The sequence below is a fragment of the Rhipicephalus sanguineus genome, chromosome 6, assembly GCF_013339695.2.
Source record: "Rhipicephalus sanguineus isolate Rsan-2018 chromosome 6, BIME_Rsan_1.4, whole genome shotgun sequence".
Classification (NCBI taxonomy): Eukaryota; Metazoa; Arthropoda; class Arachnida; order Ixodida; family Ixodidae; genus Rhipicephalus; species Rhipicephalus sanguineus.
The window spans coordinates 68,180,279-68,205,971 of record NC_051181.1 but is presented as its reverse complement, the minus strand read 5'-3'; the positions used below and the strand labels follow the sequence as shown (position 1 = coordinate 68,205,971).

General features: G+C 44.5%; 1 protein-coding gene and 2 long non-coding RNA genes across 13 annotated transcripts in view; 2 read left to right on the top strand and 1 right to left on the bottom strand.

Annotated features, from left to right (window-relative positions):
• The window catches only part of LOC119395867 (uncharacterized), a gene marked incomplete at its 3' end in the record, with an annotated part of 205,015 nt that overhangs the window by 18,190 nt on the left and 161,132 nt on the right, over positions 1-25,693 (bottom strand). For 2 of the 10 annotated variants that reach the window (XM_049416798.1, XM_037662870.2), the window contains 6 exon segments: positions 1,096-1,207; positions 6,773-6,977; positions 9,424-9,560; positions 16,418-16,513; positions 17,280-17,411; positions 19,336-19,462. In XM_049416798.1, the coding sequence (XP_049272755.1) occupies positions 1,096-1,207; positions 6,773-6,977; positions 9,424-9,560; positions 16,418-16,513; positions 17,280-17,411; positions 19,336-19,462 (809 nt within the window). 10 annotated transcript variants of the gene reach the window in all.
• LOC125758983 (uncharacterized) lies at positions 4,571-5,406 on the top strand. Its single transcript, XR_007416527.1, has 2 exons — positions 4,571-4,815; positions 5,314-5,406. It is a non-coding gene; the product is annotated as an uncharacterized LOC125758983 (long non-coding RNA).
• Positions 12,950-15,477, top strand: LOC119395868 (uncharacterized). 2 transcript variants are annotated; one of them, XR_005184347.2, is made up of 4 exons: positions 12,950-13,205; positions 13,290-13,411; positions 14,159-14,315; positions 15,123-15,477. It is a non-coding gene; the product is annotated as an uncharacterized LOC119395868 (long non-coding RNA). The 2 variants fall into 2 exon arrangements; XR_007416526.1 differs by having other exon boundaries at positions 12,950-13,411; positions 15,123-15,471.

Sequence of the window (25,693 nt, the reverse complement as noted above, 5' to 3'; positions counted from 1 at the left end):
GTGCCGGCGACACCTTTCTCGGTACCTGCTGGCCTTTTATTAAAAAGCAATTCAATTTTGCCTGCATTTTATGCACTTGCTGGGCAAGAAGTCGGAATTGCCAATCCTTGCCTAAGGGTCTCATTGGAGGGGTCGTAACTATTAGTGCAACGACATTATGCAACATGTTTTCAATGATTATGAAAGCTGATGTGGAGGAGAATAAGTGGACAAAGTTTAAGAAATATAAAAAATGGGTTTTTTTTTTAATTGTCGTCAGAAGTTTTCGTTGTCCGGTGTTTTCTTTAACTTAGCCCGATCATATCTCTTTACTGAAAAGTTATATTTATATAAGATTCGGCAGTATGGTAGATAAGCATGCGAAGAACGTAATGCGCAATTTTTGTCACTCTGCTACAAGGATTTCTCGAGATAAAGACCTTCAAAGTAAAGAAAATAACGTTTCCTGGGCCAATTTTGAGGTTTTTTATGAAAACATCTACACTACACATCAAAACTAAAAATACCTGAGCAGAAGCAAAAACATGCATATATTTCGTTAAAGAAATTTCAGCTACCTAACTTTAATATATTTTGTGCAATTCATAATGAAAGTTGGCCAAAACAGCAGAGCGGATGAGTGCTCCACTCCACCTCTTCGTCATTATTGATTTCCTGTGCTTCGAAAAAATTTTTGGCGGCAAAACAAATTGCGGATCTCTTCTTTCCACTCATCAGGCAATAATATATAAAATTTTGAAATAAATTTGAGAGGTCGACCAGCCATCGATTGTTCGATCTTACGTGGAATCACCCCAGAACATGAATGCCAGTGATTTCTTTAGTCCAATCATAGATAACAGCTTTAAAGCTGTTCATCTTGACAAAGTGAATCATACAGCATTATTAAAGACACAGCTTTCATACCAATGACACATGTAAGTGTGCATTCATCAACGCTTGGTACGTGCTCCACTAGAGCTTAATACATACATAACTCAGCTAAATAAACAAAGCTCAGAACTCCTTTCAAGCAAAGATGTTGCTTCTTTTTACTAGGTTAAATTTTATGACAGTGAACTTGAGCTTCAACTTATAACGTAATATTGAACTTACCTGGGCCATCCCAGGGTTCCATGGCACAGCCACTCCACTGGTAGAACTGCCGCTTCTCAACGCTCATCTGTTCATTATTCTGCCAAGCCTCGGGCACCATAGTCATAACCGCCTGCACATAACAGGATGACAAAAACATAAGGGTGAAAACAACTGGTGAAAATTATTACGAGCAGAATGGCATCCCCCTTGCATGAAACAGCTGTTGAATGATAAGCAATGACAAAAAGAAGCATAAACGGGCATAAACAGGCACAGATGCATGCACACTTACACATACACTGTAAAAGTTTAATGTTATCCTTTCATGACTGTGCACAACATGTAGGCATCGTCATCCGAGCACATCAGTATATGGTGCCAAAAAAAAAACACAATTGAAAACCTATTTACGTACCAGTTCATGCCTCGATAGTTATCCTTATGGGACATTAACAAGCTTCTACTCTGGTGAACTATGAAGGGTTAACTTTGGAGTGAATTTTCATACACAAAACAGTCAATGAGTTTCTCATTCACTTCTGCCTTTTTGTTATAATTGTAGACAATGAATGCTCACTGACACTTTTAAGGCTTGCAGAATTTGCCAGTGGAAAATGTTCTCACTGAAACACACTACTTTTACAGTCAAAGCTCGGTAATTCGGATTTCACGGGGTGGGAAGAAATGTCCAAATTGACCGAATTCCAAATTATCAAAAGTATCAAGAAACATTAAACAAATTTGTATTACACCAGAGCACTTTCGTTTTATTGATGAATACGTAAATCATGTACTTAGTTTGCACTTTTCGTTGTCCCGCGACTTCTTTCACAATGCAACCGCAGCACAAGACCCCTGTGTCTTAATTAGCCCGAAACGTGCTCTGCAACCCTCCCTATGCATACCGCCACAATGAACACCACCACATGCACGTGATGATACTTTTTTTGCCAGTAAAATCGCCAGAAACTGATCATTCGTCCATCACAATGTAGTAAGCGAGCTAGCAGAGATGTTTTATGCCAGTATGCGGACCGTGGCCGAAAGCTTGCCATTTTCAACATTTTGTGCCAAAATTGAGTTTTCTGACATTGCGCGCACATTTCAAGAAGTCGAAACAAATTAAGCTACTGAGTGGCGTACCCGCTGCGGATGAAGCCGTGGTTGCTAACAAAGCAATCATAGGCAGCGTTCACAAGCAGTCCTGAAGGCACAACCGCCACCTACACACAGAGTCGAAACGAAACTAAGCGCCACGAAACCTGGCGCAATCATGGATGGCGACTACCTAGTTATGAAGGCATGCGGAGAGAAAGAAACTGCTGCTTCTCACAACTGCTGCAGACGATACCGCGGTTGCTATCGAGGTGATCACAGCATCCATGCAGTCCGCGTACACCGAGTAAGAAGGTTTGCTGCAGCCGCCGAAGCATTGCTTACCAAGAACGCGATTGTGGATGGCAACCATGCCTTTCTGAATGCCCGCGGCCAACACAGTGTCTGATGCAGTGGCATGAAGCACAGAGTTAATATAACCGTAATTTAACTCTATAGTCCGCGAACATTGTTCTTGATCTTTTTCCGCTGCATATTTGCAGCGCTTCGCGCTTGGCGCGCTCTGAGAATCGTCCGAATTAACCAGATTGGGGCCAAATATTACTGAATTAATGAGAGTTTAATGTCATTGAAGAATGTATCTGCTGGCCGGAATCGGACAACACATCCGAATTATGTGATTTTCCAAATTGACAAGGGTCAAATTAACGAGCTTTTGCTGTATTAGAAAATTCAATTTTAAAAATATCACATTAGATCCTGCAGTGTTACGAGGCAAAAACATGACATCATTATGAGGGGTCATCTATAGTGAGAGACTACAGATCAGTTTGACCACCTCGGCTGGGTTCTTTAACGTGCGCCTTATATCAAAGTACACATGCTAAGTGTTTTCGCATTTTGCCCTCCTCACAATTTTGCACAAAGGCAAAGCTTTGCCGCAGCTTTCAAGAACAACATACTACTCCCACGTGAAAATGGGATGTGAATTCCCAGCTGGAAATCGGGTTTCCAGCCTGGTTTTCAGCTGGAAATGGCTCTTCAGGCTGGAAATTTTCCATTCCCAGCTGGAAATACAATTTCCAGCTGGGAATGAAACCCATTCCAGGCTGGAAATGGTATTTCCAGCATGGATATGGAAATAATTCCCGACTGGAAAGCCATTTCCAGCTTGACGTTTCCAGTTCCAGTTGGGAAGTTATATTTCCAGCTGGAAATTTTTCCAGCTTCAGTTGGGAAATACTTTGCTCAGCATGAAATTTTCTTGTTTGAGCGAGGAAGTGGTGTAGTTGACAAAAGGAATTCCAGCTGCCCAAAGATTGATCTGCATACAATTAAGTGATAGCAGATTAGGTGTATAATGCAGACCGTGCATTTAGACATGACTTAGAACACTGGTTCTCAAATGGGGGTCCGCGAGGCCATTCTTCGGGGTGTGCAACATTAAGCTTGCAAAGAAACAGAGAGTTTTTTGAAGGCCCACTATGTCCCGTGACAGCGGCCCCTTCTGGTTTTTGGTATGCTTCACTGCAATACACTTGTGCAGTGCGACGGAGCTGACTTATGTTTCTCCTTCGTGAGGTGGCTGTAAAGTTTCTGTTGCAGTTTTCTACGACATATGCGAGCATGTTTTTTCCAGGCTTGCATATTTGAAAAACAAACATCGCGATAAAGAGGTTGAATGTGGCTGCAGGCTAGAGAACTTATTGACAAGTTGTTCAGATCGAATTGACGTGGCACTTTTGCCTGACCATTCTTTGCCACGTAGAAATAAAAGGCACCTATTTCACACGCTGCATATTGCGTATAACCCACCCACCCCCTCTTCCTCTGACTGCAAGGGTCCCCCTGAAACATCCATGTCTGAGAACCACATTGAATATTCATCACATGGCACATAGAATACATTTTACAACCGTGATCTTCCGCGCCCCGTACGGCTGGGTTGCAAAAAAATTGAAAAATATGTACGGCTGGGGTAACACGCGCTTTTATTTGACCTTTTCAGTAGTCGTGCGCCCGGTCGACACGGTTCATCATTGAGCCGTTGCGCCAATAGCTAGTGTTTAAACAATAGTAGTTACTTCCTTGTGAAAAGGGGCATTATTTTCAGCATTCGCCATTGACTGCCACGATCGAATAGCAGTGAACTTTGCTAACTTGCTCCCTCCGACGCCGCGGCCATGAAAAACGCCGCACGCACTGCCGCGATGTTTGTTGGCGTCTCAGTAGCTCTATTCTCGTATCATTTCTCGGTGACTTATGACGTTAATGCTAAATAATAACCTACTCTGTAATATAAATACAGCGTACAAAAGTTATGTTTCTTTTTTTAAGGTTAACAACATTAAAGACAGCGGTCTGATAGACCACATAAATTATTATGTCGCCGCACTCAGCCACAGTTTCGTACAGCACATGGCGGCTAGTCGTGGTGATATTGGTGATATCTGTGCGTGTGTGTGCTCGGTGTTCGCTACTCTAGGGAGTTTCCTTGATGAATATCTGTGCGACAGTTACATGGAATAGTTCTTTGTGGTCAGGTTTATCTCTGGAAAGTGTTACGAGTGATAACCAGCATGTTCGAGCGGTTTTTATTGCTGTACTGTGTGCGATGTCTTGGATACACCAGCGCCGATCAAGGGACAGCGATTTTCTCAGCTCTAATTGTTCCATTTGGAGGTAAGTTGCACTTATATATTTCAAGTATAAGTGAACGTTTGTCTCGAATGTTTGTGGGCTTCGTTATCACGATGTCATGTTACCTGGCTGCGTGTAATGTTTACATATGCGCGAAGTACACTACAGGCCGGTTTGTGTAAGCATCCTTTGTCTCCAGTAGCCCTGTGCCGTGCAATGCTTGTGCCTACTGGTGCGCATGCGTCTATGCAACAAATGCGAGTAATTACATATGTTCGAGTGAACTCATTGGACGCCTATTCGGAGTAGTTTAAGGTCGATATAAATAATCGTTACATAGCACCTACAGTATGAACCGCAGTGCTCTTGCTCACCTTTGCTTTATATTGCACTGCATTGACTTTGTATTGTGGTACTGCTTTTGAAAGCTGTATTGATGCTGTTCATGTGATTTGGTAAAAGTATACTTTTGCTAGAATTGCGTTTTATGGGTCATTGTGGTTTTGATGTTTGCTCATTATGTATAATTTTTTTTTTCAGGTGGTGTACGAGGATATGAGCAAACTCATTCTACATCTCGAGATATGTTCTAACACTTGCTACAAGCGTTCAAATAAATGCTGTTAAATTTCACCACCATGTTCTTTGACTGTGTGCAGTTCACTGGACGAACAGGTCCTGTAGGAACCATGCTAAGACGCATGCGATAGCCGCGAGGTCAAATCTGGAAACTCTTCCATTTCCAGCTGGGAATGAAGGATTCCAACTAGAAATTTTGCCATTTCCTGCTGGAAATATTTGCTGGAAATATTTCCATTCCCAACTGGAAATATTTCCATTCCCAGCTGGGTTATAGAACCTGGAAATTTTTCCAGGCTGGAAATTTTCCCATTTCCAGCTGGGAAATTTTCCAGCCTGGAAAGATTTCCAGGTTTCATAACCCAGCTGGGAATGGGAATCATTTTCACCTGGGCTACTATCAGGCTCTAATTGTCATTGTTTTCATACTATTATATTGTTAATTTCACTATAGTATTTTCACCACCCATACTTGCAATCATCCTAATCATTTACACAGCTACCTACTACTGTTCTGGATGGAATGCTTTCCGTTAAATTCCAGTGTACAGTTAGTCAACCTGCCCGGCAGGAAATCTTCCAATGCACTAAAGTGTGCGCATCAATTAGGATGAATGCCTCCTAGCAAGATGCATCCAACTTCAAACAAAATTACAAATCAAAGCACTTAGCTGTAGCTTGGTGCAACAGACAGCTGCGAAAACTATCCAGCAATGACACAAATCTCACCTGTGCAGTCAAACCGGCTTGTATCAAACTTGAGTATATTTAGGATTACTGCTAATGTCGAACAGTCCAAACATGCCTTTGAAAATTGAGGACCATTCTTGTTTTTGCATCGAGCTGTCATGGCCGAGACATTTGCTACAGCAAATAACGCTTTTACCATAATTGCACATGTAGAGAGCTTGGAGCTTGCGTTGCAGGGCTGGGAGACTGCCAAGTCAATATGCATGACTTGGAAAAATTGGGACAAGTAGTGCAATCACTCTTATAGCTCAAAACCAGAAACAAGTCAAGCTTTCTCATTTTGTTTTTTCTTCAGGGAACTGAATGTTTTTATGACATGCCGCTCTTGGACTTTGCACCCCCATTTTTTTGTTCCTCTTCTAAACTTCTCATCACAGCGTTGCACTTGCCAACTTGGCTGCCTTTCAATGTGCCGATGCACCTGCTTATTATGATTTTAGGCAATTACCAGGGACATGAAGATGTTTTATTAGAAGCTTATAAGGCATAATTTCGTATATATAACTACTGATGCATAGAACTATCCTGAGATCCCCTTTGAATTTCACATATCCAGGTTCAGCTTATCTTAGCAGTTGACAAAGACTCCACAGGTAAAGAATACACAATTACGGGTGTTACAAAAGCAGGGCGAGGTACAGCCTTCAGTGCAACATGAAAGGTCACTGACCTCTGGAAGAGAGCGTTGACCAGCCATGACAAGGAACTCGAGCACAGTGTCCACACTGCCGGAGTCGGACAGGTTGGGCTCGACCACGGGGTACAGCTCGCGGAGCCGGTCGCCAAAGATGGACGTCTGCATGACACCCTCACGGGCACGCATCAGGTTCACATTGCCCTGGAGTGTGTTGATCTCTCCGTTGTGAGCCAAGAGCCTGCACAATACCACACACAACACTATGTCAGCTAGCTCTTAAGGCAAGAGCCTGCACACAACCACACTACGTCAGCTAGCTTTTAAGGCAGCTGCAACAATTGCTAGTTGGGCTGAAGATTTTGCCATTTGCTTGGTAACAGCTTTATTCGGGTTCTAGTTAATCCCTGTGAATGAAAACTTACTTTCACCCTACAGAAAAATCACTCAAGTGCATACTGCAGCAAAGCACAGTAAGAATTGTTCAATTCTTCAGTAAGTGTTGTCGTGCTTTCATCACCCCCATATTTCCCGTGGAAAAATAAAAGTTCCATTGATTGATTGATTGATTGATTGATTGACATTCACAAATTGTGGACCCTGTGCATGATCAAGATCGGGGAATGCCAGATATGGGAATTTCAATTACCTCATGTCAAGTTTACTTGAAGGACCCCCATGTAGTCACTTGAATCGCACAACTTATAAAAAACATTACCAGACAGAATGAAAAAAGTGAACGGATTACACAAAGACATACTGACATTAAGAAAGAGCACTCAATGTCTACGTTATAGCACCTCATGAAAAGCTCTTGTGCATATAATACAAATTCAAGGCAAAAAGTCCAATCAAAATTGTCTTGAGATGTATGTGCCAAATTTTAAGCATGATTAAATAGTCATCACTGCTTTTTTCATTGATGCATGCTATCTTGGCATGCACAGTTGAACAACCAGTCCCACATACAGTTGTACATGCAACACGTGAGAAAATATCATGGCAAACGAAACAGACGTAACTTGTGTAAGCACGGGAGTTGCACGGTTCTGTTCCAACTTCATATTTGTTGTTCTGTATTATTCCAATAGCAACCTTAGTAAGATTTTGCAAGTCTTCTGAAAAGTGCAGTCCTACTAGTCTATATGTGCTGAAATATTCATCACAACTCATTTCCTAACATAGCTCTTGTTGGACTGAAGCAAAATTGCATATCCCACCAAATCAAAAACAAACCAAGTTCTAGATGTTAGTATACGCATGTAAACATAGCCGATTACTTTCTTGGAGTGGGCAGTTGTTCAGTGCTGCTTTGATTTGCACTGTTCTACTATCAGATAGAGATTTACTGTCATATTTAAAGTTTTAATAATCTACACAGAGTTGGCACACTCTGTTAAACATTTATTTCGTGCTGCTGAGAATGGAGACAATGCCGAATAGCATGTTTTGTTTGTTTTTCGTACATGTATTATAGCTCATCATAGCTGGCCAAAAGACAGTCAAGCTGAGAAACTGCCGTGTTCTGCGTAATACAGTAGAACCCCGCTGATACGTTTTTGAAGGGACCGTAGGAAATAAACGTAAGAGACGGGAAACGTAAGAGCCGAAAAACAGGAAAAACGGCAAAATATTTAGTGGCACAGAATTTTATTTCAATTCTTACAAGCAGCACGAAAATTGGCGCGCTCAGCCGCGATCTAGTCGATGGATAGAAACGCGGAGCTTAGGACGGCCTCATCCACAGAAATGTAATCAACGGATGTGATTTTTTTAACACCAACAGCTGTAGGCATGAAAGAACTAAGCACACGCAATCACGACCGGCGCGGCGAGTCCGACCGCGAACCGCACGCACGACCATGCGAGCTCCAACCAGCTCGAACTGCTCGAACTCCTCCCGTTCTCCGACAAATAACGATGATGATGAGTCTACGCCAATGCGATGGCAGAAGTGAATGCCAATCTCGAAGGCCTTGCTTTCGCAAGCAATTACGTCATACACGCCATGTTTGTGCAATGCAAATCTCAGAGGCTATGCTTTTGTCAATGGTAAATGCCAATCTCGAAGGCCTTGCTTTCGTGAGCAGTTACGTCATAGACGCCATCTTTGCAATTTGAATCTCGAAGGCCATGCTTGTTTTGCATCAATTGAAAGATTCTGTTGCTTGCGCCTCTCATGCGGCTAATATTACGGTCAAACGAGGCCAAGCTGCGTGAAAATGCACCATGGCCGCTCTCTTTGGTAGTCACTCAGTCGGCTCCGAGCGCACTTCGCGACGTATCATACGGGAACGGTCCGACAGTTACGACGTAACAGCGGGGTTCCCAATACATTGTATCCTATGGGAGCTATGCCGGGACCGGCGGAAAACGACGTAACAGCCGGGAAAACGCAGCAGTGAGGAACGTAACAGCAGGGTTCTACTGTACACCTCGAGAACTAGAAGGAATAAGCAGCATGTTTATTTTGGGCTGATTGGTACCTCTCATATCAAACAGCAAAATACTGAGCAGCTCGAAACGCAAGATAAAGGGACAAAACCACGTGACAAAACCCTCAGTCTTGAATTTCTTTTCTTTGCCTTGCGTTCGCGCTGTTTTATTATTCTGCTGTTTGGCTGTAGGAGGCATGTAGTAGTTGTGAAGCAGGTCGTTGCTCACTGCGGCATTACAAAACCACTTACCGCAGTGGGTGGGCCCTCTCCCAGCTGGGGAACGTGTTTGTCGAGAAGCGGGCATGGACGAGGGCCAAGTACGTCTCGCATTCGGGATCCTGGAGATCCAAGAAGTACCGCCACAGCTGGGTGGTCGTCAGCTGGCCCTGAAAGAGAAGAGAGGCAAAGAGGCATTGGTTCCATCAAATTGCAGAGTTTCCATTAAAACAGATGCGCTAGTAATCAAACATTTCAAATGTTGTATCGAATAGTGGCCTATTTGATTTGGTCTATGAATTGAACAGCCACTGTTTGTAAATGCAGATATCTTTCTATACTTTGGAAATATTTGAAAGTGTCGTCTGCACCCGAATAAACACAGAACTGGTGCAAATAACACATGTTTAACCCCTGCAGGCATAGTGCAGGCATAAAACACAATATATTATGTGCTGTGGCATGCTGCTTCACGTGAGAAGTCAGACTTTACCGGCTATGCAATGATGATTAGCACTCGAAAAGGTCAAGAAAAGACTGCTTACCCTAGCAAAAATTCTAATACAGTAGAACCCCGCTGATACGTTTTTGAAGGGACCGTAGGAAATAAACGTAAGAGACGGGAAACGTAACAGCCGAAAAACAGGAAAAACGGCAAAATATTTAGTGGTACAGAATTTTATTTCAATTCTTACGAGCAGCACGAAAATTGGCGCGCTCAGCCGCGATCTAGTGGATGGATAGAAACGCGGAGCTTAGGACGGCCTTATCCACAGAAATGTAATCAACGTATGTGATTTTTTTAACACCAACAGCTGTAGGCATGAAAGAACTAAGCACACGCAATCACGACCGGCGCGGCGAGTCCGACCGCGAACCGCACGCACGACCATGCGAGCTCCAACCAGCTCGAACTCCTCCCGTTCTCCGACAAATAACGATGATGATGAGTCTACGCCAACGCGATGGCAGAAGTGAATGCCAATCTCGAAGGCCTTGCTTTCGCAAGCAATTACGTCATACACGCCATGTTTGTGCAATGCAAATCTCAGAGGCTATGCTTTTGTCAATAGTAAATGCCAATCTCGAAGGCCTTGCTTTCGCGAGCAGTTACGTCATAGACGCCATCTTTGCAATTTGAATCTCGAAGGCCATGCTTTTGTTTGCATCAATTGAAAGATTCTGTTGCTTGCGCCTCTCATGCGGCTAATATTACGGTCAAACGAGGCCAAGCTGCGTGAAAATGCGCCATGGCCGCTCTCTTTGGTAGTCACTCGGTCGGCTCCGGGCGCACTTCGCGACGTATCATACGGGAACGGTCCGACAGTTACGACGTAACAGCGGGGTTCCCAATACATTGTATCCTATGAGAGCTATGCCGGGACCGGCGGAAGACGACGTAACAGCCGGGAAAACGTAACAGCCGGGAACGTAACAGCGGGGTTCTACTGTAGAAGCTTGTATTAGTCTAATAAGTTTTTCTATTAGATGTATTGGTCTTATAAAAATTTTTATTAGCCTAATAGATGGATGTATTAGTCTAATACATTCTCCTATTAGCCCTATTAGTTTGTATTAGTGAGCTGTATAAGACTTGTATTAGTCTAATAGGTCTCGTATAAGTTTTGGTCTGGCACCTATTCGGCTAATAGAAATATGGGTATTTGGTTTAACAAGCTGGATATTTGTATGTAAGTGTTCAACTGCAAAATTGATGACTCAATTGGTTCATCTATTAGCCTTATTAGTTTGTATTGGTATGTTATATATGACTTGTTGAAATTGATATTAGCCTAATAGGTAGATCGTACGGGCTTTTGTCCTGCACCTATATTAGGCTAATAGAAATATGGTTATTCTCTTAAACAAGCTAGGGCATCAAGTAAATGTTAAACCACAAAATTTGTGACATAAGGATGACCTCTGGGTTACTAGCATGTTTATGGTGGCGCATGTCAGGCATGCATCATTCTGATTCTGAAGAAGATTTTCTCGCGCTGTGCATAAAGTATATGTTTCTCGAAAGAAAAGAGTACGGTATCTATTAATATGTGCCTCACATTTTGGAATTAACATCACAGAGCTATTGTGATCTGCACAATTTTCATAATAGCCTTGTTGCCCATATTGGCCAGACTTAAGGTTTTGATCTTTGTTCCTTGTAAATGCGACCATCACTGATTCCTTTCACAATGCCATCATGAGTTTCAGGTTGCCTTCTCTTAAACGTGTCCATTAAGCCCTATGACACTGCTTTGTCAAAAAGCATGACTTCAGTTTGTTTCTTGAGGTCCAATGTAACAACAAATTTTGACCAGAGATTTCGGTGGTACAATGTGGGCATGAAAAAACCTTCTGACGAGGATTCGATATCACAGCTTCGCATGCTTGACAAAAATAGTGACGCTTGACAAGGTCATCCATCCACTGCCTGCACGCTTTCCTTAGCATCCAACTCGAAGTAGGAAGGACGGGCTTGCCCAGGAAAAGGTTAATTATTCCCACAATCTTCTCCATTCCTGTCCAGTTCAGTGCTACTGACACAGTGTACGCCATCAGCGTAAGCATGGCATCTCTAACAGTCATGTCCGAGTTGGGAAGGCGTTCGCCAGAGAAGATGAGACAAAATTCACCAGCATCACCTTCGCACCTATATGTATCGCTGCAATCTTCAGCGGAACCACTAGATTCACTGTCAGACAGATTGCTAGCGACGCCGCAGCTTTCTGCACGATCACTTGCACTTCCACTTTGGTCGCTTGCATCGTTGTCAGAAGCTTCACGGGGCGAGTCACTCACGCCGGTATTTGCACTTGCGGCAGCACAGTTGACAAGAGGCGACTACCTGTGCGAAGGTGGCTTGGTGCACTGGCGGTTATCCTGGTACCTCGAAGATGTAGTACGTGATAATAAATAAGCCGCCTCCGGCTCCAAATAACGTTTCCTCCGCTCTGCAGTTTCAGACGTGCCGCCATCATGACGGATAGCGCCTAAGTGCCTTTTATCACTGCACCATATCCGAAAAATGAAAAACCAAGTCGGGACTCGACTGATTCAATTTGACTGAGACCGCGACTAAAAGAACAACAATGTTTGCTTGTTTGTTTTCTTGCTTTTTCCCTCTATGGCGATGGCGATCCTACTGTCTCATATAGACGGTGTATTTTATTAACTACTCATACAGTATAAGAAAGCAAAAAAAAAGCGAGAAAAAAATTTTAACATCGGAAAAATTGAACAACAAATTACACAGGCACGCAAACGCGTATTTGGTTTGGAGTGTGAATGAAACGTACTTACCGCTGGTGTCATGCCAAAAGCATAAACTTGCGCAAAGAGCTCATACTTTTGTGATTACTTTTATTCCCGCGCAGATTCAGTGAATTTTTCCTTCGTAATGGGATTTGTGAGGATTTTAGAAATGTCCAAATGGTGCAAACTAAATTAGGATTTCTAGGCGCAAACTCACTTCCCACCCCATCAGCATCGTCACCGCCATCAGCTTTAACACGTGTGTAACGTGTGTTTCGCCGCTGGGCCAGCTGGGCCTTCCGCCGCTGTGCCCAACGTTTCTTTCTCTGCGGTCTACGGCAAGCGAAGTTTGACAGCGCAGTTATATCACCACGTGTAAAACCTGCACAATGTACGCTTATGTGCGCTTCAAGGACGACGGCGTGAAGGTTGTCTGCACGAAGAAAGAATTAAGAGATTCTCTCCGTATAGTATCAAAGACTTCGACAACAAACAATGGTACAGTGTACGCTGGGATGACGAAAACAGCGGATATTTCAGAGCCCAGATTATGAAGTTGTTTGGTGAGTATGCTTTTGTTGTTCATTGTTTGATGGTGCAATTTCAGGGACAATCGATATATGCACATCGCGTGTACCTGTTTTCAGTAACCAAAGAGGAGGCTGATGCTTCCGCGGAAAGCTCGAGCAAGAGATTTTCCTGCCCCCAAATGCCTATGGACAGCAGTTTAGAAGGCGACACCGCAGCGAGTGGAGAATCCTACAGAAAGGTGAATCTTGCAAATGTTTGTTTAGCACTACTCAATTATTTAAGGCTGGACAGCGCTTTTTGGCGACGCCGATTTGCTGATGGCCTGCATGGTCGGATGACTTGTGCCTCACGTGTACCGATCTATGGGCTGCCGAACATTCTTTAACAGTGTTCTCAGTGTCCTCGTTCCCTAGAAATGAGTGAAGGCTTACAGCAAAGCTGCTGCATAGCCCCAAGCAACTGTACTGTGTAGTCCTAAGTCCGCTGAGTAGAAAATCGGGAGGAGCTCGCATATCATTACAGGATCATCAAAAATTAAATCCTGTTTTTGTCATTCCTTTGTTTGTTTATTTTGCCTACTTGAAAGCATGAATGGTTTCCCTACTTTAGCTATTTCATGACCATCTGCAAGTGAGTCTGTTTACTGACGCACATGCACCAGTTTGCATGCAGGTACAGTCAGTGTAGAGACAAGTAGCCAGCCAGACCGAAGGTATCTACTGCATTTCAGATAATCAATAACTGCACATGCAACATCTCTATATGCGGCCAAATTTGTTGGCGCTGGCATACATAGCCAACAGAAGAATTGCACTGAGTTGGCACCGTAGTTCTTGCAAAGTTTAAGGCTGTAGCCGAGGCCAGCTTGAGTTGCTGTCAGCTGTTCAACCAGTAGAGAAGTGCAACGTACCATATCTGTGCATGCATACATACATTTCTGTGGTTTCTAGTTTTCACCAAATTATTATTTTTTTGCCTGTACCAGCACAAAAGAGAAAAACAAGTGCCAAAATCTCGTGTGAAGGATACCGAGGCACAGTTTAGGAAAAAACAGCTGGACCTTTTGTTTCCTCCTGAAGCATGAAAGGGAGGAGATTGTCTTCGGCAAGAAGTTGTGAGGCTGCGCAAGATCTTCAAAGCAGGTTTGTGATGCAATTATCATGTTGGGCACTTCATTGAGATCATCCACTTTGCATGCACTTTCGATTTCTCTTTTGATAATTACTCTGTTGCCTTTTACCGTGCCCAGTAATGTAAGTTGTTTATCTGTTCTTCTATTATGTGACCTGCACAGCATGCAGTAGCATGTCACATTTTGTTAGAAATGACGAAAACACTCATAGTTATTTGTTAGTGCATTTTCAAATATCTGCTGCTTTATTTCGTTTACCTTTAATCTAATTTTTTTTCTCCATATTTTACTATGCATGATCCTCGCATCCTCAATTATATGTCAAGTTCCCAAACCTGAAAGCTGACATAGCACGCCCTCTGAAACCTGAAGCTGAGCAGCAACAGTGCCCTTTATAGGGCACTGTTGCTGCTGCTAAAATTAAACATTGACAGCTGCGCAGTCTCATCTTCTTTAATTTAAGCTGGGGGAAAGAAGCAGAATAAAATTCCACTGGTGTTAAATTTTTTGCTGTTGTCTGATCTGATGTCAGCAAATGAGAAATTGTAGCATGTGTCAGCCATGTTGTTAATGGATGAAGCTCTGCCTCTGTAGCTTTTATTGCGACAGATGGTTGCCTGTTACTGCAGCTATTTGAATATTAGTTTCCGATTTAGTGTCGTATTTGTTTCATGTTTTCTGGAATAACGCATCTCGAGCTAGTTCGTTGAACATAACAAGGCAAAAACAGCGCGCACTTGACGTGGACGGACAGAAGGAACACAGTGCCTGTGTTTGTGAGCTTAAAAAAGTGATTTACTTATGTGTTTGGTTCTAGATTTCTTCAGCCACTCCTCGTCCAGAAGTATCCATTTAAGGAGGTTGACCTCGCGGTAAAAATTGCGGACATCATGAAGGTACCGACGCCACCAACTCAGCAGCTAACACCACCACCTCAGCAGCCAAATGAGGAAGGTTAACTGTAGAGGGCTCACCTCACTTGACGATTTAAATAAAGTGTGTTTGTGTTTGACAACTGCCTTTGTGTCATATGCAGTGACATGCATGCCGCTGCCGCATGCTACGAGCAAAGCCTGCTCGCTGCCTGTGCAGGCACCTATTGATCTAATAGAGGCTATTAGTTTATGCGTATTAGCCTAATACAGGCTATTAGCTTATGCCTATAAGCCTAATACAGGCTATTAGTATATGCCTATAAGCCTAATACGGACTATTAGGTTATGCCTATGAGCCTAATACAGGCTATTAGTTTATGCCTATGAGCCTAATACTGGCTATTAGTTCATGCCTATGAGCCTAATACAGGCTATTAGTTTATGCCTATGAGCCTAATACAGGCTATTAGTTTATGCCTATGAGCCTAATACAGGCTATTAGTTTATGCCTATGAGCCTAATACAGGCTATTGGTCTTGTCCTATTAGTGTTGTCCAATAAGACTTGTACAGGCTATTAGTCTTATATACTGTATTAGTCTAATACATGTATTAGTGTCCATAACCTAGTAGGCTATTAGTTTTTCTATTAGAATTTTTGCTAGGGTATTTGCTTCTGATGCTCTACTTGTGCTTTAAATGCTAAAATTATGAACACTAAGATGTGAATATCATTTAATAATAATTGTAAAAATGGTGGTTCCTTATATTCGAGGACTATGCACGAATTATTCAATAGCTGGTTCACTTTGCTTCTTCCATTATTCGACTTACACACTATTTGGTCAAAAAGATCACTACAATTCTCACACAGTGACACACCTATTGATTGATGTTGCAAAGCTGCCAAGTGGGCTGCAAAGACAACTGCTGTAGAGGACCCCAGATTACTCCTGAGCATCTAGGGACTCTTGACCGTGACCTAAATCGAAGTACATGACAGGATTCTGAATTCTGCTCAAACTGAAATTGCACCACCACAGAGCAACACACAATTCCATATGCTTAAATGCTGCCAAACAGCTAAAGAGAGTCCTAATGAAGGCAACCAGGGAGCAGTTATGCCAATATCATACAGTTTGCCAGATTGAAGCAGAAGCAGATTAGAGCACAAGGACCAGATCAAGCTGCGACAAAAAATATTCGTTTTACATGGATCTACCCCCGGCCTATCTCACCTTGTATACGATAGTGTCCGGTGACAGGCTGCAGATGTAGTAACGCAGCTTATCACTGGGAATCTTGTGAGAAGTGGTCTTCCGGAGGACAAACACCTGTGGAAAAATGTGTATATAAATAAATAAACAAATAAATAAATAAATAATTGATTCATTCAATCATCAGTCATCCTTTTATGGTTATCTGTAACCACTTATGCAAAAACTTTTTTTCATAAGTCCCCCACAACCTTGCTGCTGATTTTATGCCTAGCTTCCAATACCAGCTTGAAAATATAGCACAAACTACAGTAGACACTCGTTAAATGAACCTGAAGGGACAGGGAAAATATGTTTCATTTAAGAGGAACCCCGTTTACTGAGAGATGAACAGGGGCGCAGACTTGAAGTATGGAACCAATCATATTAGACGCAGTTGTTCCATTTAAGCAGCAGTACAATTTAAGAGATTGTTTACACAGTATTCAATATATATCTGTGGAGCTTTCTTCAAGAGCTAGTAAAGTCATATTATAAAGGAGTGATAACATGCTTTATCTAAAAGCTGCAGATGCACTTATACAGGAATCGTGCTTCTTACACCAAACTGATGCAATAATCATCAAAGAGCTCATCCCCTTAATTAGTAGTGTTCCACAATCATCCGCCTAATTTGCAAGTTCAAAACAAACTGCCAGACAGTCTCGGAGAGATTGTGCCACCCTGAATGGCACATAACGCACTTACTACCTAACCACATATTGAATGAAAACGCTGGCATGACTTTCAGGTTTCTGGGCACCACCTTGAAGTGTTGTAGTGACACAGTTTGTCAGAAACAAAAAAGAAGACAGTCACTGAGAAATACAAAAGCGGAACTCACGTCTCGCTTGAAATCGCTGCCTGCCTGTCCACCGGTGGGTACCACAAACACCTGGCGCATGTAAGGCTCTGTGGAACGAGCCACTGAGCCCAGGGTTGCGTCATCTGTGGGAAGGGTCCTCCAGCAGAGAACCTACACACCCAGAGTCCGAATTAGACTGCTTCGCAGAGACAACTCAACAACTCTGAAGTGCTGAAAAAATTACTACGTGAGATGTAGCAAGCTAGAAAGAGTTCGGTATGGTGCTTTAAATTGTGATGCACTGCTTGACTTACGAAGTTACCCAAATTACACAAGTAATTAGTACTTTAAGAAGCTATTTTTTTTAATACGGTAAATAATTCTAAAGAAATCCCCAGTTTGCAAGAGGTAGTGGTTGACAAAGTACTGTTGGGGCTGTCTTTGTATCACTTTGCCCACCTTTTTCATCAGTTGGCCCTAGTTAGGTGGCACACAATGCGTATGACAACTGACTGACTATATAATAGTATTGCAATAACTCATAATCTGCCAATGTTAGAAGCTTACATATTCATACCTGCCAACCTCACAGCATGAAAATTCGGGAGACTGCAGCGGAGGGCGGGGGGGGGGAGTGGTTTTTTTTCTTTTTGCATGGAAATTACTGAGACTGAAGACTGACATCAGAAAGGGGTAAGGATGTTTGTTTTGAGCTGCTTGAACCAAGCTTCTTTACTTGTGAAGGCACCAACGCAGTTCACAGGCGCACGTGGTACAGAATCCGTACTTATCGCCTTTCCGCAAAGTCACAAAGCACGGAAAGCCAGCTGTGTATGAGTCCAGAAACACTTGCAAGTACTTTGATTTTGACGCCGTCATCGACCTTCTAACTGAACTCTGGAAACACGCAACCCCCACGGCAGACGGCGTAGCGTACAAAATGCGGGGGCCAAGGAGACGCAAAAGTTCTGGCTAGGCTCAACGGAAATGATTGCCGCAAATGAACTGAACGGTGGCCGGAGCGGCAAGATTGCAACACGCGGCGCTGTTTCTCCCGAGCACGCCGATATCGAGAGTGCAAAGCACAATGGGGGCCGCTTATTTACCGCCGGTCTGCTGGCCACCCCTCCTTTCAAAAATGGAATGTGCTCGACAATCTCACCATCTCGTTATCGAAGCGCTCGTGCAGCGCCGCGGCTCCGGCCACCGTGCACTTTTGGCAATCTTTTTCCGTTGAAACTGTACCTTTTCCCTCGCCTTCTCTCGGTACGGTGGCGAGCGCTTCTCGCGGCCAGCCTTCGCCCAGATGCGCAGTGCCTAGAATGTACTCAGCGGTACTCTACGATATGGTTACAATGAAATTGAAGTGTGGTGGCGAGTGCTCTTCCGCAGCACCCCCACAGCAGGAAAGGCTGACGTACGCGCATGATTTTAAAAAAAGAGAGAGAAAAAAAAACTGCCTCTGCTCTGGTGGCCACTTTTCGGGAGATTCGAGATGACATTCGTAGAATCGGGAGATTAGGTCCAAATTCGGGAGTCTTCCGGACAATTCGGGAGAGTTGGCAGGTATGCACATTGTCATGGAAATAAAATGTGAATAGACAGCAGCATGACCTTCGGAAAAGCGGTTTCGATCTAGCAGCACGTGTTTGTCCTCTTCCACCAACAGCGAATCCTAGGCCACACGTAAATCGGGGCTGCTGAACCGAAGGTAGTGGGTTTGATCCCGGCCGCGGCGGCCCTATTTCGGTGGAAGTGAAATGGTAGAGGCTCGTGTACTGTGCGATATCAGTGCACGTTAAAGAACATCAAACAGTTGAAATTTCCGGAGCCCTCTACAACGGCATCCTTCGTAATCATATCATGGTTTTGGGATGTAAAACCTCAGATATTAAATTACAAATAAAGGTGAAAGTGTAGCCGCACAACAGGCAGAGACCCACTGTATGCACGTGTCAATATGAACCTTAGGATTCTGTGTTCATTTCACGGCCGCTCTACAGAAATGCACCTGTGCATATCTCATGTAAAGTACAATCTGCACCATATGTCCACAATGGCAAGACACAGGAACCATGATCGAGACGAGATGCACCTTCAGGTTGTTGGCCAGGGCCTCTTCCTCGAACCTCCTCTCGGCTTCAGGAGCTGTCATCTGTTCCAGGAAGCAGACACCCGTGGCATAGTGACCGGCAGGGGGCAGCACTATGTTCAGTTCCTCCCTGCAATGACCAGGTAGAGTAATAATGATGAGTGCGCCTCGAGCTCATATACATAAGCAAGACTGCAGTAATAATTAACTTTTACGCCACATGTATACAAATGCATGCCATGACTTAATACCATCAGATAAACATTATGAATATAATGAAATATAGAATGTAATTATAGAAGCCTTGGTTGCACATGCTTTAAAGAGACTTACAACCAATTTTTGTGGTACCTGTTTTCTTTAGTGCAACAGAAAGCTTATCGGTCAGTGTCTAAACAAGGAGTGGTAACGCAAAAAATGCCATGAACATTTTCATGAGACATTTTTAGACCTGCGGCGCCGGCGAAGTCGTACACACAACACATGCTGCAAACGTCCGATTTTTTCGAATGTCTGCTCGAATTGCAGCTTCAAAAGGGCATTAATTGATGCCACTATCCCTGCAGCGTCGATCATCTCGCAGGCTCGAGCCAGAGCATTCGCGAGTCCATCCGTTTGCGGCCGTGGCGGAATCCGAAAGTTAGCTTTGCCGCAATGTCAAGGTGTTACAGGGTGAAGCATAGCGAGACTCTGAAGGGACTGTCACTGCGCGGTGCGGCGATGCCTTTACGAATAAGCACCGGAAATGCACGGAGGCGCGATGGCGGCCGGCGGCGACCGCGCCAGTACGGTTTAAGGCCGAGACAGGCGGTACGATTTTCCATGCGATGCGACGTCCGACACGGCGGTGGGGAAATCGGAATGGTGACCTTTCATAGCATCGGACAGCCACCATTCCCTCTCCCCCACCGCTACGTCGGCCGGCACATCGCATGGAAAATCGTACCGTCTGTCTCGCGCTTTAATCGCTGATAAGCATCTTCAGCTAACTGGTCGGTAAGGCATGTGACCTAGTGCAGTTGTAAGCGCACTGCATGCACTTTTAATAGGCGACAATACAAACCTTCTGCGTCGCCGTTCATTGCTGCCTCCTTGTGCAAGACCACTATGTGCACTATACACATACGCGTTGCTTTCACTAACGAAGGCAGCTTGCCATCGCCGCGCCCGTGTGTGGTCAGGAACTGAGTGGGCACGTGACGAACGCTCAGGACAAACGCGTGCGTACGGTGCATGCAGCAAGCCACCCGCCAGTGAAGGCGTGAGCTTAGTAGGCGACGTGCTGCATGCAACTAGGCAGGATCGGCTGGGTTCCCTGCAGGTACCGAGCGTATTCACGAGAACCCGTGGGAGCACCTAACTGTGTCCAATAAGAGTACCAGCAGGCCTTGAGAGCTACTTCGGACGTGGCTGTAGCGATTTGACCAATTGAGCGAAGTAAAAAAAAAAAAAAACAACATGAATTCGTTTTTTCGGACTGCCTGACTTTTTGAACGATTTCGTCGCCCCCTAGGCAGTCCGAAAAATCTACGTTGATTTCACTTTTGTTAATTAAACTCTGAGAATTTGCCAACAAGCTTTGCATAGTCTCGAAAGACTCCAGGTATAACTATAAACAACTCCAGGAGCGATTAAAGGATCAAAGGAAGTTCATTTTGACGCAATTTGACGGTTCTGTTCATATCTTCATGCTGAGAGCTACATAGCTTAATAGCGATCTTCCACTAAATTTAAGCATGCGTAGACGAAAATTTACTTCACGTCGAAGCACACTGCCACTTTGTAGCACGATACCCTGTGTACAAAATTATAATTCCCGAGTTCGAAACCAAAACGCAATGAGGGTGATTTCGCATTAGCGTACAGTGCGCAGGAGGGGATTCTGCGCCAGGTTGGGGTTTCACAATAACGTTGCTGGAAGTAAGCTAGGCGATCAAAGGAAACAGGAAATAAGAGATTACTCGTCACCCTCCTTATTTAATTGCCCTTTTCATACAACGACCTCCTCTGGACTCCGGTGACTGCATAATTTTCAAATATGTCAAAGTTCACGCGAAGGCGAACATACCATATGGGACTAAAATTAAGCCTCTTATTGTTCCGGCAATTATGTCTAGTCGACGAGCACATATATCCGTCGTTTGAACCACGCGTGAAGCGTACGTGCAACTGCTTAAAACTACAACCTTCTTGAGCTCGTATAAGTGTAGGATTGTCATAGCTTAGGGCATCGCCTCGAGTTATGAGAATCACTCAAGATAGCGGGTTAGCGCGCACACACCCTTTCACAGTCTCATCGCGATGCGCACTTGGACACACACACACACACACACACACACACACACACACACACACACACACACACACACACACACACACACACACACACACACACACACGCACGCACGCACGCACGCACGCACGCACGCACGCACGCACGCACGCACACACACACACACACACACACACACACACACACACACACACACACACACACACACAACACCACATCTACAGTCGAGTTTTGTATACAATGCGGCGCACGAACCGTACAAATAAAGGAACTCAAGCGACCCGCTTGAATTATCCGCCCGCGCCTCGTTCCACTTAATCGTCACATCTGCGGGCGCTCTGAGCTGCAGCTCCACGACTTCCAATTAAGTGGAGCGCAGCCGTATGCCTCCTAGATAATGAGTGTTTGCCGAGAGCACACCGGCAACTCCGGCTTTCCGAAAGTCCTAATTAATTGCATTAACTGGCACGCCGCTGGATGAGCCTCTAAATTAATGAGTGCTTGCCACAGGACAATGCAAGTGTTAGCCTGGACCGCATTGAAAGCTCAGGCTTGCCAAATGTCTTCTCTTAACGATGCTGGGGCTAATGAGATCTCCGTGCGGAGCGTCCACGCGCGTGCATTGTTTTGCGTTACTGCCAATCACCGCTTTCTCACCAGTTTATAACTGTTGCCAAGTTATCGCTCGGTGCAAGATACGGCGCAGATATTGTATCCGAAGCTTACGTACACGGTTGCCGACTTTACGAGTGAAAAGTTCCTTGTCAAGGTTCAGAATAAAGCTTTTAGAACGCAGTGGCGTAAATCCAGCAAAACAACAGGGGGGGTCCCGGACTTTGCATGGCAGCCATCTTGATTATTAGAAATGTGCATTTTATTTTACACAAAAATGAAAACTTTACAATAAAACAAAAAGAAAACACACAAATATTCATATATCGCGTTATTGCAATGCTCTTGATGGTCTGCACTGCGCGACGAATGAGTCATACAACGTTCTGAACTAGTTTCTACAACACAGTTCCAAACAGCCGATGAGTATTCGATGAATCTACACACTGGATATGAAACAAACGTTAAAGGAACACTGACACCAAAATTGAAACCTCGAGATGTTTGTATTGTTTGATTGTCTGTATGCGTGCAGGGGTACTTCTGGCCGTTTATAACTGGCGGACGTTAGCTTTCAGTTATCTTAATTTGATTTTGAAGCAAGCGTGAACGCTCATCTGAGTTGACAGCACCTCGCGACATCTTCACTAGTATGGCGAAACATTGGTATTAATGAGAACTAACACACAGCAATGCCAAGGAAAGTATAGGGGGTGTTATTTGTAGTAATTAGAATATAAATGTGAAGAAAGTAAAGTGGACGAAAAGATAACTTGCCGCCGGCAGGGACCGAACCTGCGACCTTCGAATAACGCGTCCGATGCTCTACCACTTCGCTACGGCGGCGGTAATCTCCTATATGTGGATTGAAACTTCAGGAAACTTAGGAGTGTTAGGATTATTGGTCAGTTGCCTGCTCGTATATAGATCACGTGCTACGTGACGCCAAGAAGGCAGAAAAAAGAGTGTTCCACACTCGACCCCACACTATTCCCCCTCGCCTCGTTCTCTCCGAAAGAGCATATGACAAAGAAAGTTAGAGGTGACCGAAGTCACTTTCATGTCCCTTTCGTCAGGTGCATACACAAAATATTTTTACAGATATCAAGAACTCGTTGCGCAGCTTATGTTTGCATAACAAAATTAGAGCCCGGTATCAGGGGCGTAGCCAAGGGGGGGGGGGTTCAAACCCCCCCCGAAATTTTTCAATTTTGCTTGCCCATGTATACACGCACACATACAAACGCACGCACGAACATGCATAAAGTATGGTTGAACCCCCCCCCCCCCCCCGAAAAAAATTTCTGGCTACGCCCCTGTTGATTGAAGGAGCCATGGGGCGACGCCCTTGGACGGTTCGCTCTGTGTTACATCACTTCCTGCTTGATGTCCGAATAAACACGAAGAGGGCATCATGCCATCATGGGATGTTTTGTGTCATTAATATACGGGAGATTGAAGTATGCGCTTTTTAATATTTTTTTCTTCGCAAATACGCAACTCTGAGCCTTCACATTGCGAGGGTGCATGGCATGCGAGGGTGCGTGGCGTGTGGACTCGGCGCCGCGCCCTTTCCCTATGGAGTGAGAGGACGCGCGGCTACACGTAGCTGCGCGACCTCTCTTTCCATAGCAGTCGAGAAGGTGTTGAGAGGAAAGACGAGCTGATGAACGAAGGAAAGAGAGAAACGAGCGAGGGCCTTTTTTGTATCATCAAACACGTGTAACTCAGCTATTACAGCAGCGTTTCGAAAAATTCTCACGGCTACGTGTTCGTTGATTGTAAACACTTTTGTTCATGAATAAACAGACTGTCCGAAAGTTAGCCACCAGCCTGGAGATCGTGCGTGGGGAAACTTTCGCCTGCTGGCATATTGCAGGAAAGCTGGGAGGCTGAACATTACAAAGTTTCGAGGTTCCTTCGCGTGATTCAAGAACCGCGCTAGGAAAGCCATGTAGATGGTGCGTAGAAGAGTTTTCGGGTAGCTCGTCACTGGACTCAATGCCTTGATAACATGTCACTGCTGTGCGTGCGCTTCTATCAACTCCAAGGCGATGACGATTCATGCTAAAATGACTGGGCGTGCAAGCACGGAAACAAGAGAGAAGTCAAGACACCACAAACTCCGCTTGCGGCTCACTAGTTCCTCTCTCTGTTATTATTCTAAGGTAATGAAGAGTTGGCCGAAGCGTCTAAATCACTCTTCTAAATGGCATTAATTCCTTCGGTGCGTGATCCTGGAACCGGTGGATGAAACCACCAAACATTCCTTGCTTTTTAGCGAATTGTATGAATTAGGGTAGTCCTAATAATAGCTCCATTGAAGCTAGTTGCAACGTAGTTCACGAAACCATTGATTTAAAAGTTATCTGGCAGATTTCTGTTAGTTGTTTAACGTAACGTGGTAGTTCTCCACCTGTCTAATGACTGCAAGCCATTTTTGGCTTTCAAGGCGGCATTCAAGTAACTGTCACTTCCCCCTTTTTTAATCAGAATAAAAATCCTTGTATGTTGCACTAAGGGTACCCGACAAAACAATATTATAATCAATGATCAATTACATGAAAGGCTCACCTCATCAGTGTTTTTGGTGACAATGTCTTCCGAAGAAGGTCGCTTGGAGTTCGGCAGAAAGAACGAGCTCAGCGAACTCTGCCGCTTGTGCGGCATCTTCCCAGTCCAGTTGAAAGTCACAAGCACATTACGCCAAGAAGGTTGCGCGGCTGGTTGCAGTGCTGGCAGCACTTCTGTGGACGCGTGCAAGCTGAAACTGCCGAACGACTGACAAGTGATGTTGTATTTGTCGAATATTGGGAAGCGGCCCCCACTTCGAAGCAGCTTTAATTGGAAAACCCCGCGGCGAAAAGGAGGAAGAGGGGCAACCCGGGGGACGCATTTTCGGGGTTGCAACCAAGGAGGTTGAAGGCGACGATGAGTACGGGAAGAGCGGAGAACGTCCTTGACATTCGTCGTTTTACGACCCACGCGCCCACCCCGTGAAAGAACACTGAAAGCCACAGGGAGCGTCACCTAACACAGGGAAAGCGTTTTCTCCCTCTGTTCTTCAAGTTTGTTGCACGTGCGGGGTGCAGAGAAAATATTTTGACTGTGCTTGTGTTTCTGTATTTCTTTTTTCCTTTTCATTTTCCCTCTCTACAAGAGCACTGTAAATAGTGAACAAACAAAGCAGTCTTCGTGATGTGTTCAAACCAAGCGGACGTGTTGATTCTCTGTCGTCGTTCAACCTACCAAAGAAAGTTTTGCCTCCCTGCTTTTCCGCCACAAAGTGAAACCGGAGGACAGGCGTCTTCGTTTGAACTACAGTGTACTAGAATTGGGCAGTGGGCTCACTGCCGTATCTCTGCGCCGCGCCTCCACGGCCCTCTCCGCGTCGATTGCCTGGGCGCCCGCAAAGGGCCTTGCCGCCAGTTTCTCCTGAAAACTTCTCTTGCGGGG